Below are 17,677 nucleotides of genomic sequence, written 5' to 3'. Positions count from 1 at the left end.
TATATGTTCTTACATATTCAACATCCACTCGTGATTTCCTAATATTACCAGTGTTTTAATTAAAGAAAAACAGAGAACCTGTAATGCAAGCAAACTTTGGAACATAAATTAGTGGAGGAGTAGTCAGCTTCTACTCGCCGAGGCGGAGGAAAAACAGGTGGCTTGTTGTTCTCGTCAAGCAATTGACAAGCGCCTCCGGTCTCCGCAGTCCCTCTCATCTCGTCTTGAAAAAGAAGGAAAAAAAAACCAGGGAACCCGTTTTAAATCCAGGAATCTGTTGGCCGCAAAGGAGGGAGAAGCACGCAACATCGCGGCAAACTCCATTTTTTTCTTTCGAAGTCTGTGGCAGGGCTCCACTTGGCTGACCGGCTCCACTCCACTCCACTCCACCGGAATCTGGAGAGAGAAAAATCGTGGGGTCGACGGGGCAAGTCACACAAGGGCGGAGGTGATGCCCATGCTATCTCGTCTGCACGCAAACGCCAGTCAAAAGCTGACCTTTCTGGCTCACACACACATCAGATCAGACCACCGCACCGCAGCACACGCCACCCGAGGCCTCCCTCCACGACACGACCCATCGCCCCAGCCGCATCCCCAGCTCGCCACCAACCCCACCACATCCACCACCGCGACTCCACCATCGCCATTCTCCCCGCTCCGCCACGCGCCACCGCGCCACGGCGCCCGGCCCCGCGTCCCCTGTTCGGCGCCGGATCCGCTGCGCCACGCCATCTACGAAGGCGGGCCCCGGCCGAGCGACCCCCGCGCGTCAGAGCCCACGGGCGGGCCAGCAGCACCGCTCTCCGTCGGCGGTAAAAAAGAGAGAGAGAGAGACGAAGCGCGGCCGACTCTGAGACCCGGGTCCAAATCTGGGTGACGCCCGTTGACCGCGACTAGGAGGTGAGGGGAGTGGCCGGGAGCGAGCGAGCCAGAGCCAGAGGAGGGAGGGAGGGAGAGGGAGCCGGAAGCAAGCCGAGGCGACGCGAGCATTTGCCCGTACGCTCTCGCCCGCTACTTCCTTATCTCTCCTCGGCGGCAGCCCCACCCCACCCCACACCCTTCCTCGGCGCGGCCGATCTGGCATGAAGCGCCAGCGGTCGTCCTACGTCGACGACGACGACCCGGACGGCGACAGGCGGAGGTTCTACGACCGCGGGGGCCCGCCGTCCCCGCCGCCGCCGCGCCGCCGCCCCGCCGAGTACGAGAGCGACGAGTTCGACCGCCGGGGCGGCTTCGGCGGCAGGTTCTACGACCACCGCTACCGGGACTCCCCATCGCCGCGGGGCTATGGAGGGGACCGGGCGATGCACCGCTCCGAGAGCTTCTCCGGCTTCCGCCGCGAGTTCCCCAAGGGCTTCCGCGCCGACCGCGACCGGTCGCGTTGGGATGCGAGCGGCAGCGGCTCGGCGTGGCGGCGTCCCGGTGGCCCCTGGAGGGATCCGCACGGCTTGGACGGCCACAAGTCTGCGACCAGGCGGCAGGCGCCGTCGCCGCCGACGCCCCCTCGCCGGTCTCCCAGTGAGCCCAGGAGGAGGATCGATGGTCCCAAGGGGGACAAGTTGAGGAAGCACAACTGCGCCGCCGGTGAGATCGAGGAAGGGGAACTTGCGCCAGATCCGGACACCAAAGCCCCGCCTCCGCATCCGCCTGCCACCGCGGAGCATCAGAAGTGGGTTGACTCAGGCCGTGCTGATGACAAGGGAACTAGTAAGAGATGCGAGTTGAAGAAAGTGGATTCTCCTGGGCCGAGACTAAGAGTGGATGTGAGAACTCAGGCTGCTGACAACTTGGGGAAGGAGAAAGGGAAGATCAGGGATGATGCTGTTGCAGAAGCAGGGAAAGCAACAAACACACAGCATGAGAAATCAGCATTGGATGTCACAGGGAAAGTAACAAACGCACAGCATGAGAAATCAGCATCGGATGTCACAGGGAAAGCAGCAAATACTCAGCATGAGAAATCAGCAGCATCGGATGTCACAGAGAAAGTAACGAATACACAGCATGAGAAATCAGCAGCATCGGATGTCACAGAGAAAGTAACAAATACACAGCATGAGAAATCAGCACCGGATGTCACAGAGAAAGTAACAAATAGACAGCATGAGAAATCAGCATCGGATGTCACAGAGAAAGTGTGTGGAGGAGATGAAGCTGCCAGTGCCATTGATCAAGGTGGACAGAGCACTTCCTCCGTTACACGACAAGATTGTGTCAATGCTGCTGATGTGGGTGGGCAGAGCACTTCGTCTGGTATCCTGAAGGAGGTTAGCATGGAAGAAGTGACACCACAAGTTGAAACTGCCATTGCTGTCGATGATGTTGGGAAGGGCACTTCATCGAGCATACAGAAAGAATCACTGCAGGAGGCTGTAATGGCATTAGGTGAGACTGCTAGTGATGATGATATTGTTTGGATTGGCAGTTCATCGACTACGCTGCACAAAGTTCTTCCTAAAGAAGCAACAGATGGAAACATCAATGCAGATGGCGGTGTTGGAAATTGCATTTCATCCAGTATCCTGCAGGGGGCGATGCAGGAGGAAGTGAAATATGTAGATGTAGCTGCCGATATCACAGATGCGCCGAAAGAGGTCAGTTCTTTCAGTATGCTGAAGGAAGCGGTGCATGAAGATGGCACACTGCTAACTGCCAACACCGTTAATTTGCTAGGAGATAGCAATTCATCCGTTATGCTGGGGGAAGCAATGCATGAGACAGTAACCACGAAAGAACTAACTGCCAATGTGCTTGACATAGCTGGAAAGAGTAGCTCATCCACTATGCTCCAGGAAGATGTCATGACTTCTCTCTGCCAAGAGTCTCAAGAAATTAAAGAAACTGAAATAGGAAATGTTGGAGACAAGAAGGTTGATGAAACAACTGAATCTATCGCATCCCAACCAGTGGAAGGGGGGCTCGAGAGGTATGGTTGTGAAAATAGAGTTGCGCTTGACAAAACTGAAGTTGTAGAAGAAAAAGAAGAAGCAGTTGAGAATGAAATCGTTGCAAAACAAGTAAAACATATTGATCTGGAGGCCAATCTTGTAGGTGCTGGTGTTTTCCTTCAATCACCCAAGGACCATATTAAGGATACTAAGGGAAAGGGCACGACTTTGGATCTGATTATGGAGAAGCCAAGGGCTGAAGATAAAGGAAAGGGTATAGCATTTGATGTCCTTAATAAGGCAGGTGGTGGTACTTTAGTGGGGAGAGGTTTTGACATAGGATCGCAGCCTGACACAGACCAAAAAGAAGCATGGAAATCTACAAGCACTACTTCCGTAAAGCAGGAAGATGACACACTCAAGATAGGGAGACTTGATCTTTCACTAAGCTTGTCAGGTGGTTTACAGGATCCTGAATTCAGAAGTTTTATTCCGAGACCTGATTCTGTAGCCCATGGACCATGCTCTCAGTTGTCGTCGTCATCATCATCATTCTGCACAAATTCAGATGGAATAACAGCTTCCGTATCATTGACCAATTCTCAAGCATTTGTTCGCAACCCTAGTTTCTCACATACTCAACGGTCATTAGACAATTGTGAGCATTCAGTAGGCAGTAAACCTTTGTTTCAAGGAGTTGATCAGGTGAACAACAGCACAGGATGGCAAGTTGAGTTGTCGTCAAACATATCTACCGAGAAAGGGAACCCTACCCCGCTACTTCAGAAAGTACTCCAAAATGGTCATTTGTCAGATAACACTTTGGTTGGTGTGAACATGCAGAACAATGGTTTATCGCCAGTCCTGTCGACAGCACATAATCATGGTTCTCTTGATGCTGGATTGGGACATAGTAGACATAGAAGGCAGCTCACAAGAGAGAGAAGTAGCAGCAGTCTTTCAAGGGGTGAGCTGCAGCATGAGGAGCAGCTTGTTCTGAATGGTGCTGGTGTTGTTGAGAGGGTTATTTCCAAGATTGTTTCAGACCCTCTGAATTGTACAGGAAGGATGCTTCAAGAGATGACAGGCAATTCTAGAGCATATTTGAGAGAGGCCATTTCTGAAATCATAATTAATGCTGATAAAAGAGGACAAATAGTAGCGTTGCAGGAGGCACTTAAAAAACGACAAGACATGAATAGCGAAATACTGCAAAGGTGTCCACGGGTGTTGTTGGAGATACTTGTTGCTATAAGGACGGGTCTTCCAGATTTTGTAAAGAAAAGCAATAGCATTGCTACACCTGATTTGGTTGACATTTTTTTGAATTTGAAATGCCGCAATCTCTCATGCCAAAGCGTTCTACCAGTGGTTGATTGTGATTGTAAAATTTGTAAGCAGAAGAATGGTTTCTGTAGTTCTTGCATGTGCATTGTCTGCTTGAAGTTTGACACGGCATCTAATACATGTAGTTGGGTTGGCTGTGATGTCTGTCTTCATTGGTGCCACACGGATTGTGGCTTACGACGCTCCTTTATTCGAAAGGGGGGAGCTGGTTCTAGGGCACATGGTACTAATGAAATGCAGTTTCATTGCGGTGCTTGTGGACATCCATCAGAGATGTATGGTTTTGTGAAAGAAGTCTTCCGAACATGTGCTAAACAATGGAGGGTGGAGGCTCTGATCAGAGAGCTTCAATATGTGGAAAGGATCTTCTCTGCAAGTGATGATGTAAGGGGTAGGAGAGTCAGGGACTTTGTCAAGCAGATGTTGATTAAATTGGAAAACAGGGCTTATTATTCTGAAGTCATCAAATATGTCATTGCATTCTTTTCTGGTAAGCTGCTACCATAAGTAGTGAGAAATAATAGTTAACATTGCCATGCTTGTTCACATCTTGCTTTTACTTGTATATTTCTAGACATATAAGACTATTAACCATGTTAACGTCAACTGTGCTTTATCTTCAAGCCAATAACAGTTACCCAGCTTGTAGGCTTTCTCATTAAGGATTCTCTAGTACTGCAGAATTTGTGGTCCATGCTTTCAAAACTGGTGTAAATACGAGTGCAAGCTATCATCTGTTGGCAAATTATATCTTGCTAACGCTCTGTTTCTAATTCCAGATGACAATCCTAACATGGGCAGTGGTCCATTAGTGCCACTAAAGGGCATTCCATGCAGCACTGCTGAAGGAATAAATGGGATTCCTAGTTCGAGTCGAACAGCAACATGGTTACCATCAGTTACCTTAGAAGGAGTTCCGTTCCTACAAAAAGCAGGTGTTGTTTCTACTACTGGGAGCCAATCAATGTCTAGAAAAATAGCTGAAACTGGATTTCAGGCGGTCAATAATAAGCCAGTTTCTGATGAACTGGATGGTCTAGTGAGGTTAAAGCAGGCTGAAGCAAATATGTACCAGGAACGTGTCAATGAAGCACGGAAAGAAGCTGAGAGTCTGAAAAATATCGTGATGGTAAAATATGCACGCATTGAAGAACATTATGCTACTCAAATGTCTGAACTCCACATTAATGAGTTGCAAGAGAGGCGCAAGCAAAATATTGAAGAACTTCAAGTCATTGAAAGATCGTACCACCAATTTCTCAGCATGAAAACAAGGATGAAAGATAACATTAGGGAGTTATTGTTGAAAATGGAGGCAACAAAACAAAATCTAAGCACATAAACGAGGTTACTGCCGTGTTTGGTTGCAGATACCAAACTTGCTGAGCTTAGTGAAGGCAGACTCCATATTGTGTAAGTTATAAATCTTTCATGGTATATTCCCTTGTTGCTGAGACTACCTTACAGTAAGATTATTTATTCTCAAATGTTATCTAGTATCTTCCTTGTTTTTTGGTTCACTTCATATTATTAATGTGATGATATGTTCAGTTTTTGAAGCTCACATATCTACACAAATTTTACATGTTACCAGCTCCTATATTTTGTGCACCATTCACATGGGTAAAATTATGAACAATTAACTTTAGTTGTTGATGCATATTTTTGAATAACTATTTACATGCATGAGTTCTGTTTTCCTGATGTAAGTTTCTGTGAAATGGACTAAACAAAGTCACTGATTCTTTTCGAAGGTTCAGCTACTAAATTAGTGGACCTATCATTGAGTTCTATTCTTGTTAATAACATACATCTGCTATCAGTAATAGCATGGCCTGTTGATTCAGAGAGTTATCACAATGCAGCTAGTTTGCACTTCCTTTTCCTATTTGAACAGTTTACCACAATGCAGACATGCATCCTATGTTGTACTCCCTCCGTTTCTAAATATAAGCCCTTTTAGAGATTTCAACACGGACTACGTATGGATGGATATAGACATATTTCAGAGTGTAGATTCACTCATTTTGCTCCATATGTAGTCCGTATTGAAATCTATAAAAGGGCTTATATCTAAAAATTATCATAATGTAAGAGGAGCAACATTTTGGCGGGAATGAAATGATAAGCTCTCTGCTAGACTAATGTGGTGTACAATCTTTTTGCTTAATGTACTTTTAGTGGTTTGAGGCTCCCGAGTAAAGACAAATTGATGTAGTATTATGTAACTATATTTGGAGAGAGGAACTTCTATCTCTAGTTCATTGATAATGTTGTGCCGAATCCTGCGATGTACTTGTATTAATTTTAATGGTAGACGAAACAGGATATATTTTCTAGTAAATCTGTAAATGTATAGATTCACTACCCTGTATCGAAAATATACGTCCTTTTAGAATTTTACTCAAGTATTATTGGTAAAATGCCATATTACCCTTCATTTGTTTCAAATATTTCCCCTTTTCCCTCCTAAATACAATAAATGCTAGAGTTATAGGCTCATTATTCTTTATGATAAATGAGTGGCTAGGAAGGGCGGGCCTGGTGCAGTAGCAGAGTCTCTCCAGGCCTGGGGGATCCTGGGATCGAACCAGACTCCTTGCAGAATTATTGTGAGAGGGTAAGGCTGTCTAGGAATTCCCTTCCCCAGACCCACCTTGTGTGGGAGCTTTTGACACTGGGTATAAATGAGTGGCTAAACTGGAACAGCAAAAGAAAAGTGCATATAGGGTGTAGGAGGACCTACATATATGGATCAAATTTGAAAGGCTAAAAAAATCCTTCATTTTATGTCGGAGGGAGTTAGAAAGTAGCAACTTATTCTTCAACTACCCTTTGTTTTGCATGCGACAGGAATATGGGAAAACCGCCACCATCATCATGATATATAGGCTAGTTCTTTTGAGCATTCTCCTAGGTTCACAGTATCATGCTCATGTATGAGAATATATTGAAATATTGATACTTTTGAATATCTCTTCTCTTGTTTCTAGGACCATCCCTCGAGCATGATGCGGCTTACATGTCTGGTTGGCAAACGACTTGTCATCTTTCTTCAGAAGACAGTAATGCTGAATATCAAGAAGGTGCAAGCAGACCAGCAGGTCTTATTCCTAAGAACCGGTTTTGCTGATCCAGTTTTGAATCTGGTATGACGGAACAGCGCTGGTTTTAAGCCAACAGCTCTGTAAGCTCGTGGAAACAGAATCTTACTGGGTCCACAGTGGCAATGGGATTATGTTAGAGGCCAGTTGGTGGTAGTGTATGTAGGGCATGGAACTGGATCTGTAAATTATGATACATTGGTACTTCTCATTTTCGATGGGAATATGCATCAGGCCATGTCTCAAATGGCTGCTTAGTTTGTAGTCTCTCTGCAACTGATGAACGAAATTCTGCCCGTGTTATCGAGGACTATCTCAGTTATTCTATGTTTGGGGAGCTTATTGATCAACGGCATGATATTAGATCTGCTGCTATGAAATTAATGTTAATTTGCTTCCTGATAATATCTCTTGGTCTCTCAATAACATGGGTATTTTCTCTACTATAAGCCTGTATACGAGTGGCTTGAAAGGGACTTGTATGCGTCTCATTACAAATGGATATGGAAAGCTTGCATCCCTCTAAAGATCAAGATTATTTGTTGGCAGCTCCTTCAGAATGCTGTACTTACTCATGATAATATGTGTAAATGGCAGCGGACTGGTAATCCTACATGTGCTTTTTGCAAAGAGGTTGAGACAACAAACATCTTTTATTCACTTGTTCTTTTGCTTGTTAGTCTGGGGTTTTTCAGGGTGTTTGGTATAGCTTTGGGCACCTCTTATTTCCTAATTTTCTCTGGCAAAGTATATCGTGGTTCCATCGTGTCCTTCCCGAGGCTAAGAAATTTCATATGATTTGCATTGCTGTCGTTTGTCGGGGATTTTTTTAATGCGAATACGCCTAGATAGCGTATCTTTGCATTGAGAGAAGGGGAGAGAGTTACATGGTGATGCCATGGACGCGTGCGCTAGAGGGCGTGTTCATGGCGATCGAGTGAGCAGGGAGGGAGAAGTGGGGTTGCTCAGCCCCTTACATGGTTTCAGGTTACATGCGTAAGGCTAGCTAGTCCTTTGGCTCCAGCAAATGCTAGGGAGCGGGCTTCGTCCTTGATCGAAGCGATCACTGTGGAGGTAGAAGGAGGGGGGGGGGGGATCTTGTCGAAGGTGATCGCGTTGTGGTGACGTCATAGAGCCCATGCAACCAGGGCAGCAATGGTCGTGAGTCCTCGACGCTTGGCCACGGGTAGCGTTAGGTGCGCGGTGGTGAGTCAACCAAAGTAGCCGTCAGACCCGTCGAGCGGGGAGGGTGGGGGGCTAGGGGCACACGGGGAGGGTGGGGGGCTAGGGGCACACCAGGCCAGGATCTCATACCACACAACCCACGCGAAGACGCACCCGGTCAAGATATGTTGCAGAGTTTCTGGCTCCTGCAAGCTGGTTCCTGTGGCCGCCCTCGTCGGGCAAGCCTGTCGGCGGTCCAACAACGCTTCAAGGAATTTGGTGCATTTGTAAGGGCATCTCCAGCCCCCACCCCCTCCCGTCTATTTTTTTATCGCCGACGCTTAAAAATCCCCCAGTCACGCACCAGAACCTCGTTTTTCACCGGTTTGGGTCGAAATTGGTGCGAGTGGACCCAAGTCGCCAGCGCGTTGGGGGCGCTGGATGAAGCGAAAAGTCGCATGGGGCCGCACTATTCGACGACGCTGGCCGATTTTTCCGCCATTTCTACCTTTTCCCTCCCTTCCCTTCCCCATCATTCACACACACCCTGCCATTCCCGCAATTATGTCCATCTTTCTCTTCCCCCATCATGCCGTCGAAGAGATATGCTGCCCCCCGCCAAGCCACCGAACCCGCCGTACCAAAGCCGGGGAAGCCGAGGGCGTCGATGCCAAGGCCCGCAAACTTGATGAACGCGCAGTGAAAGGCCGACGTTGATCAGCGGGCGGCGGTGAGCGACGATCGACGAAACAGGCTCATCATGAAGAGAAATAGGGATGCGGCGGCGGCGGACCAGGAGGCGTCGTCTCGCTCGGTCATGGCGAACGAGCGGCCGATCTTTCCGTCTCAACAGGCGGGCCCGTTTCCGCATGGCGTGTGGAGTAGCCAATAGAGCGTCGCGTCGCCGGCCAACTTCCCGTCGCCAGGGTGGGGCTACGCGCCCTGCTCGTCGGAATATGTCAACGACGATGCTCTCGGCGGCTTGAACCCCAACATCGCCTTCGCGCGCACGCCTTCCGCGTTCACCGCCGGCCACAACAACCAGTATGGCTACTCTCCGACGTACTCGTGTTCGTCCGCAACGGGCCTGTGTCGTGGCCCCCTGCCTGTCGCGTTGGGTTTGGTGCCACAGTTCTGCAACGCCGACGCCGAGATGGAGGAGATCATCAACATCGGCTCAACAGCCACCGCTTCGTGCCCCGGGTTCGGTACACAAGAGAAACCGTTGGACATCGGCGTCAACATGGACGAGGAGGAGGATGTGGTGGAGGACGAAGAACCAGCGGAGCCGGAGCCGACGAGGAGCAAGAGAAGAAAGAAGAAGAAACATGCAGCCAACGAGAAGACGGCTGAGCCTCACGTCAAGTGGGCGGCGAAGGAGGACGAGTGCCTCACCGAAGCATGGAAGACTGTCAGCATGGACCCGATCACCGGCGAAAACCAGAACACCGAAACGTACTCGAGGAGGATCAAGACGGTGTTCGACGAGCACAAGTTGATCGATTCCGAGATCGCCGGCATACACATGGAGTTTGGCGACTGTCGGATTTCGGGCTCCGCAAAACCCTATGGATTCGAACACAGGGGCGTGTGCATAGATTCCTCCCTCCTTCACCCCGCCTAGCCTGCTACTCGATGGGAACGACAAAGAACTCACTCGAAGGTGAGGAGAACACAGAACACAACAGTTTACCCAGGTTTGGGCCGCTGTGAGGAGTAAAACCCTACTCCTGCTTTGGTGGATTGCCTCTCTCGGAGGTTGATGAACGAGATAGTACAGTGCTTTTGTGCCTCTGGAGGCCAAGTGGCTTGGTGTGTTGTTCTAGGGTTCTGTTGGTCGGATGATCCGATCCCCCTCTCAAGTATCCTATCCTCTCTATTTATAGTGGAGGCGAGGGTCTTCCTCCCTTATCGTAGGCGGGAAAGGATCCCACAACGGCAAGTTTCGACGGGAGACAAGGGAACATGTTGTTGGGGAACGTTGCATGGGAAACAAAAAAATTCCTACGCACACGAAGACCTATAATGGTGATGATCATCTACGAGAGGGAGATCGGATCCACCTACCCTTGTAGATCGCTAAGCGGAAGCGTTAATAAACGCGGTTGATGTAGTGGTACATCTTCACGATCCGTCCCATGAACCGTCTCACGATCCGTCCCACGAACCGTCTCACGATCCGGCCCGATCAAGTGCCGAACAGACGGCACCTCCGCGTTCCGCACACGTACAACTCCATGATGATCTCCGCCTTCTTGATCTAGCAAGAGAGACGGGGATGTAGATGAGTTCCCCGGCAGCATGACGACGCTCCGGTGGTGGTGGTGATCTATTCCTGCAGGGCTTCGCCTAAGCACCGTAGAAATCCGATCTAGAGGAAGAACTACAAAGTAGAGATTTAGGTTTGCACGTGGTAAAGTTGTGTGTCAAAAATCCCTAAACCCTCTAGTATATATAGGAGGAGGGAGGGGCTAGCCTTGAGGCTCAAGGAGAGCCTCCTTGGCTCGGCCGAAGTGGAGGAGGGAGGCGTCCTCCTTCAATCCCACTTGGATTAGGACTCCTTCCTAAATTTCCCACCTCTTTTGGATTTTCCACATTTTTCCTCATGGGATTTCCTTGGATGACTTGTCAGCCCATTAAGCCTTATTGCACATCCAATAAACTCATGTGGACTCCTTGGGGTGTGGTGGGCCGACCCAGTGGGCCCCCAGAACCCATACGTCACTCCCGGTACACTGCCGACAATGCCCGAAAACCTTCGGAATCCAAATACCAACTTCCTATATATCGTTACCGAGTGGGCCTGAGATACCTCTCCGTCACACGGAGTGACAAATCCCAGTCTTGATCCATGCCAACCCAACAGACACCTTTGGAGATACCTTTAGAGCACCTTTATAGTCACCCAGTTACGTTGCGACGTTTGATAACACACAAGGTATTCCTCCGGTGTCCGGGAGTTGCATGATCTCATGGTCATAGGAACATATACATTGACATTCAGAAAAACAGTAGCAATAAACTGACACGATCATATGCTACGTTTATAGTTTGGATCTTGTCCATCACATCATTCTCCTAATGATATGATCCCGTTTATCAAGTAACAACACTTGCCTATGGCCAGGAAACCTTGATCATCTTTGATCAACGAGCTAGTCAACTAGAGGCTCACTAGGGACAGTGTGTTGTCTATGTATCCACACATGTATTTGAGTTTCCAATCAATACAATTTTAGCAAGGATAATAAACGATTATCATGAACAAGGAAATATAATAATAACCAATTTATTATTGCCTCTAGGGCATATTTCCAACACATGCCTTCCCTTTCAAAAGTGGTCTTCACCTACAAAGCTGCTGCCAGTGTCGCAGAGGTGAGCGCACGGATGACGTCCGTCCTGCCGGCGGGCGACCAGGGTCTTGTTGCACCGAAAGGGAAACCTTTAGAAGATGCCTTTGGGGTCCTGATTCGCTCCCGCCTTCTTTGCACTAAAAGGGGAAGTTGTCCTGTCCTGCCACCTTCTGATCGCCTGCCCCTTCCTGGCGTCACCCTTGACTCCTAAGGCCCAACCTTACCTTGGAATATCCGCCACTCAGGAGGGGTCCTGAGGAGGCCCCCCTGTGGGTCTTGACGCTCCTCCTCCTCGTGAGGCTTGGTCCCTCACGAGGGCCTTGTTCAAGGTGGTGTTGTTCCCTGCCGAACTTGTTCAAGGCAGGCAGGTCTGGGTACCCCCGTTCCCAGAACGCCGACAGTAGCCACCAGGCCCAAGGCGCGCGTGGGTTGGCTTCCTAGCGAAGCCTTGGAGACGGCCTGAAGCGTCGCGGGCTCCATTTACCCGCGGTTCTGGCGACCCACGTGTCTCGAAGCTGCGCGGCGAGGCCCTCTCTCCTCGAGGTGCCCAGCAGTGCCAGGCCATGACGGTTCGATTCCCAAGAGTCGCAGGCCATCATTTTGCCCATTGAATGCGACCGCACCCAACGGCCTCAGCAGATGTGACCGATCGATGGACAGGTGAGGCGACGTGAGTGGCAGCGCCTCCATCGGCCCACCTCGCGGCCCTCACGAGGCATGCGACGCCCATGCTCCTGCGACGGTTGGTGACTAGGGCTCGCCCATAAGTACGTCCAGCCTCCTATGGGGGGAGGCACCGCAAACTTGGGCTCCTTCTCTGCTTCACCCATCCGCCGCGAGGAGACTTCTACCCCTTGTTCGCTCTTCATCGTCATGGTATCCCCCGGAGATGGCTCTGGCTGGGGAAAGCGTGCGGTGCCACTTGCGCCTTCGTCCGCCCCTGGGGGCAGTGGCGGAGGGCCTTTGGGGCCTTCGTGCTCCCGCCTCATTGGGTGATGGCTGATGTGTAAGTCCTTCGTCGCGTTTCCTTTGCGTGTTGCCCCGTCTTCTGTCCTTGGGTCGATCTTCCTTCTTCTTTAGTGTGCCCGCCTCCGAGGAGCCGAGGTTGGGAAGGCTTCAGGAGGAGGCAGCGGGGCTGCGGGCCCAGCTTGCGAACGCCGAAGCCGCCCTCTAGACCGTTCGCGGGGAGGATGCGGAGGCCGTAGCAGAGCTGGCGTCACTTCGGAAGCAGTTCCAGGAGACGACCATCATTGTCCTAGCTACCGATGGTGATGCGTCGAATGCTCGAACGATGGCCCGCCAGCGCGCCATGCGTTTCACCGACGTAGCCGGCCGCGCGGTCGGAGCTACGCGACGACTGGTGGGGGTGGTCCCGGCGCGACCCAATGTGACGAGCGACGGGGGCTACCTCACCTTCTTCGAGGGGGTGGTGGAGGCGCTGGAGACCGGCGTCCCCCGCGCTGAGGAGGATAGCGCGGCTGAGGCACGCGAGCTTCTGGGCTTTGCCCTGACGCTTGTCTTCTCTAACCTGCGTCGTCTTGCTCCGGGGCTTGACCTTCGGCGTGTTGTCGAGCCGACGCTAGCAGGGTCACATCATCTCTCCTGGGGCGAAGTCCGCCCTCTTGTGACCGCTCTGGAGGAGCGATGCACCCGCGTGCCCGTCTCCAGCGACGAGGAAGACTCCGACACCGAGCACGTGGTCATCAAGTGTGCCACCGGTGATCCTTCCTCCTAGGTATCCTCCATCTTCTGCCTACCTATCCCTGTGTTGCCAGAGAAGACCTTGCCCGATCGGGCGTTAAACTTTTGTTGTTATTACCTTTGCTGCTCTCCTCTTTTCTTTCGCTCTTGAGGCGATGGCTTGCGTGGTGGTGGTCGTTGCAACGGAGCTGCAAAGCTTAGGGGCCGTCGCCGCAACTGCTATAGCTTGGGGGTGATGAGGTTGGCGTGACCTTCCGGGGGTTCCTCCTTCGTGAGGCACTCCTCGTGCCGCCGCGTGCTTGAGTGCTGGATTCGCTCCTTGCTGCCGCCGAATCCTTAGGCCCTGCATCCTTCGTTAGCGTGCATATTTCAATTCATCTTTAGTTTATCATAAAGCAAGGGGGTTCAAGTCATGGCCTGTGAGGCTCTTAGCTTGCGGATTTGCCGCGGTACCCCGCGCAGTTCCTCCGGTGCAGCTCATGTTTCGTAAGCAGGACGAGGTGAAGAACCTTTTGGCACTCTATGTTTGCAGGTCCCGGTACCGCACATCTCCTCGCCTCCGTGAGGTCCAACCCTGTAACATCCCACATGCTTTCTTTCCTTATTTGTAACCCTTTCCAATTGTGGAAACCTTGTTGAACCTTTGTTATGGAAGTGATGAGGTGGTTATCATTTCATGTGTTTGTCATTTCATGTGCATCTCATGCATCATATCATTTTTTTGTGTTAGTCTTGATCTTGTCTACCTTGTTGTTGAGATCTCATGTGGCTTGTGATGGTATTGTGGAGTGTGGTGTGGGTGCAACAAAGACCTCAAACCTTAGTTGCACCATAGCCCAAAACCCCCTCTCTTTTATATATTTTGGGGCATAAGTATGTTGCTGTTTTGGGATTTTAAAAATGTTCATCTTCTTTGGAAATTCTTCCAAATAATTGTGGATGTCAAACATCACTGATTTTAAATCATTTCCCTTTTTTTTAATTTAAACAAGGGCTTATTTAATAAAAATATAATTAATTTACTTTGCTCTAAAATTCCCCCTCTATTTTTATAAATAGGAGCAACATTTTAGAGACTCATATTTATTTTTTCTTTTCTTTCCTTTACTCTGTTTTACCTCTCTCTTTTATTCCAAAAAATTATTTGAAAAGAGAAAACCCTCCTTGTTTTAAAAGTGAGGTGAGGTAGTGAGATGGGCTCCTGGCCCATAGCCTTCTCTCAGGCGCTGGAGCCCATACCCTTTACTTTCTTCCTCCTCCTCACGCCGTTCCTTCTTTCTTCTTTTCGTCAGACAGAGTACATGCGAGAGTGCGTGAGAGAGAGAGCGCCAACGTCGATGCCGTGAAGTTCACGGACGTCGAGGGCCTATTTAGCCTCGTCAGCCATGCCTCCCTCCTCCTAGGGTTCCGCAATTCCCTCCTCGCCGCCGCCACTTTCCCCCTTCCCCTGTTCTTCTCTGTAGTTAGATCAGAGAGAGATAGGTGAGTTTCAGAGAGGGAGTGGGAGGCGCTCCACCATCGTCGCCGTCGCCCTCGTCAACGACGACGCCTCCCGCTCAGGCAAGGATGTCCGCGCCGCCCCCGGCGGTGCTTTCGTCCCGTTCCCGGCGCTAGTGAGGCCGGAGCGCGTCCACGACGACGACCACGACCTCGTCTTTGGCGAGCACCCGAAGCCCCGAGCCCTGCAGCAGCGTGCCTTCGTCTTCCTCCTCCTCGCCCCGATCTCCTCTCCGGTTCCTTCAGTGAGCATCCCCCCTTCTTCCTGCATTGTGTCCCGTGCTTAGTCGCCGCCGTAGTCGCCGGTAGATGCTGTAGCCACCGCCGTCGTCATGCCCAGTAGGGTGCGAAGCTTGGGCTTTTGCCCCGTAGTGCATAACCGCGCCAAGCCCCCAGAACGGAAATCCCGTGGGGTTCCGCAGCCGCGCCGCGCGTCGTCTTGCCTCTCCTTGGCCCTAGTTGCCGCCGGCAGGATCGTCTCCTTCCTGTCGCCGGAGAGGGATGTCCAGTTAGAGGGTAGGGGCCAAAATGCCCCGAGCTCCTCTTCTATGAGATGCCTCGCCGTAGCCCAGTGGTGGAGTAGGTTAGTTCCACCAGGGAGGTGGTGGGTTCGACCCCCCCTTTGGCACCTTTTATTTTATTTTGTTTTCCATGTGTACAAGTGTGTATGTGTGCATGTGGGTGTGTCTATAGCATGTATAGGTGGTGTGTGTGTATGACAGTGGGTCCAGAGGACCCACAAGTCATCCTGAGAGAGGGCCACTGCCAAGTGGACCCCCTCACCATGTATTTATTTTTTCCCTAAGTTTTACACTTTATGTTTTCATGCCCTGTTTAGAACTTCATATTAGGTGGAGCTTTCATCTATTGATGATGATTCCTTGATGGAATGGTAGTGGGTGAACCCCTCTACAACTTGGGATAAATATATTGCTCTTAGGATTTTGCGTGTGCTTATTAGACCTTGTCAAAGTGGGCACTTGACTAAAAATGACAGATTTTTGAAACCTGTGAATTTCACTAAGTCTGGGAATTTGGAGTTATTTTCTTCCCCTGTTGTGTTGCTCATATTTGTTCATGTGATGGGAATTAGCCCAAGCAACAAACTAATGTTTGTTTGCTGGTATGTTTGTCTAGCTCTATGTAAAATTGCCTAGATACCTCCTGTAGATATCATTTTGGAGGCTGCTAAAATGCTTCAGAGCATAAGCAGCTGGTGAAAATTTGTAATTTTCACTAAGTCCCAATCTGTGATATGTTGTCTAAGTTAGAGGTTGTATATCTGCTGATGTGTGAGCCCTTTGCTTTAGCTACTTGTTAGAGGGTGTAATGTAGTTGGATGGCTTCAGTATCATGTCCTGTTTGAATTATTTAGAGGGATGTAGCTGCTGTAGATCTTGTAGTCAAAGTGCTATGTTGCTGTTAAAAACAAATTGGTGTCAAATTGGCTTTTGAGCTTGTGTGAGCTATGGTTGATGGTTTTGTGTGTTCTCAAACACCATTCCACTTGTATTTTGATGCTTGATCATTTGGCATCCTGGTTACACCAGTGAGTGCCCATTTAAATTGAGTTTGTGGCTATTTTGAACCCGTAGACCTTCGTAACTTGTTTTGTAGTTTCCGGTTGATCCGAGACTCCGTTCACTACGTTCTTCATATGTTTTTGCATCGTTTTACCGTGATGCATATGATTATGCCATGTTCATGCATGTCAAGATAAATTAACATGAGGCTCTGTCCATAACATAAACAACTCAACTAATGCATGTGAAAGTGACTAGAATAGTGGTGCATGCCTTCTTCTTCACACATGCATCATATTGGTTGTTGCATTATGTTTTGCTGGTGTTTATTTGATGTTATCTTATCTTGGGTAGCATCGGGAACGGAGAGCGAGTACGTGGATTCTGGAGAGTTCGTGTAGGAAGAACAAGAGCAGTTCCAGTCTGAAGAAATCACACGCAAGATGAGCGTGACCTTGACACTTTTCTAGCTTTGTTATGCTTAGAATCACATTTCCTTCGTTACATGCCCGCTGCCTACCACATGATATTTATGCCATCTGTCTTTGCCATGAAACCTCAAACACTTCCCTGTCCTAGCAAATATTGTTTGGCTAAGTAGGCTTGCTCAACCACTAATGGATAGCATTGCTAGTTGCAGGTGTCAGGTGGTCCATGTGATAACATGGGAATATTGATATCATTATGTTTAACTGCTATTTAATTAATGCACCTATATACTTGGTAAATAACGGAAGGCCTATCCTTTCTCCGGGTGATTTGTTCCATTGTTGCCGCCTTAGTTTCGGCTACCGGTGTTTTATTCCATAACTATTCGCTCCTAACACGTTTGGCGTTGTTATGGGGACCCCCTTGATACATCACATAGTGTTAAGGCTTGTGTGGCAGGACCCAACTTTGGTTTTAGTTGCCGCAACTTAATAATAAAAATGCATAGGGAATAGCTACCCCGAGGAGTTAATCAACAACCTGGGCCAGTGCTCCTCATGAGTGTTGGTCCAAACTAGAGCCACTTGCGGGGCCACCCGGGGCAACTCGGGGATTTCTATAAGGCCACTCAGTTGACACGTCGGGACGTCTTGCCAGATTTGTCT

At 49.6% G+C, this 17,677-nt stretch overlaps 1 protein-coding gene across 1 annotated transcript; it reads left to right on the top strand.

Moving 5' to 3' along the window:
- Positions 1-803: 803 nt before the first annotated feature.
- On the top strand, positions 804-7,747 carry LOC123449296 (protein OBERON 4-like). The gene is made up of 3 exons (XM_045126454.1): positions 804-4,728; positions 5,018-5,651; positions 7,232-7,747. Exons 1-2 carry the CDS (start codon positions 1,086-1,088, stop codon positions 5,578-5,580), a joined length of 4,206 nt encoding a protein of 1,401 aa, XP_044982389.1. The 5' UTR covers positions 804-1,085; the 3' UTR covers positions 5,581-5,651; positions 7,232-7,747.
- Positions 7,748-17,677: the final 9,930 nt, after the last annotated feature.

This window comes from Hordeum vulgare, chromosome 4H (genome assembly GCF_904849725.1).
Source record: "Hordeum vulgare subsp. vulgare chromosome 4H, MorexV3_pseudomolecules_assembly, whole genome shotgun sequence".
Classification (NCBI taxonomy): Eukaryota; Viridiplantae; Streptophyta; class Magnoliopsida; order Poales; family Poaceae; genus Hordeum; species Hordeum vulgare.
The sequence above is the reverse complement of the archived record's forward strand: the minus strand, read 5'-3'. Positions and strand labels throughout refer to the sequence as shown.

Bases quoted from the DNA above. Each gene is read 5' to 3' on its own strand.
- LOC123449296 (XM_045126454.1), top strand. From the start codon at position 1,086: ATGAAGCGCCAGCGGTCGTCCTACGTCGACGACGACGACCCGGACGGC. The intron at 4,729-5,017 runs GTAAGCTGCTAC...TTCTAATTCCAG, and splicing joins TGTCATTGCATTCTTTTCTG to ATGACAATCCTAACATGGGC.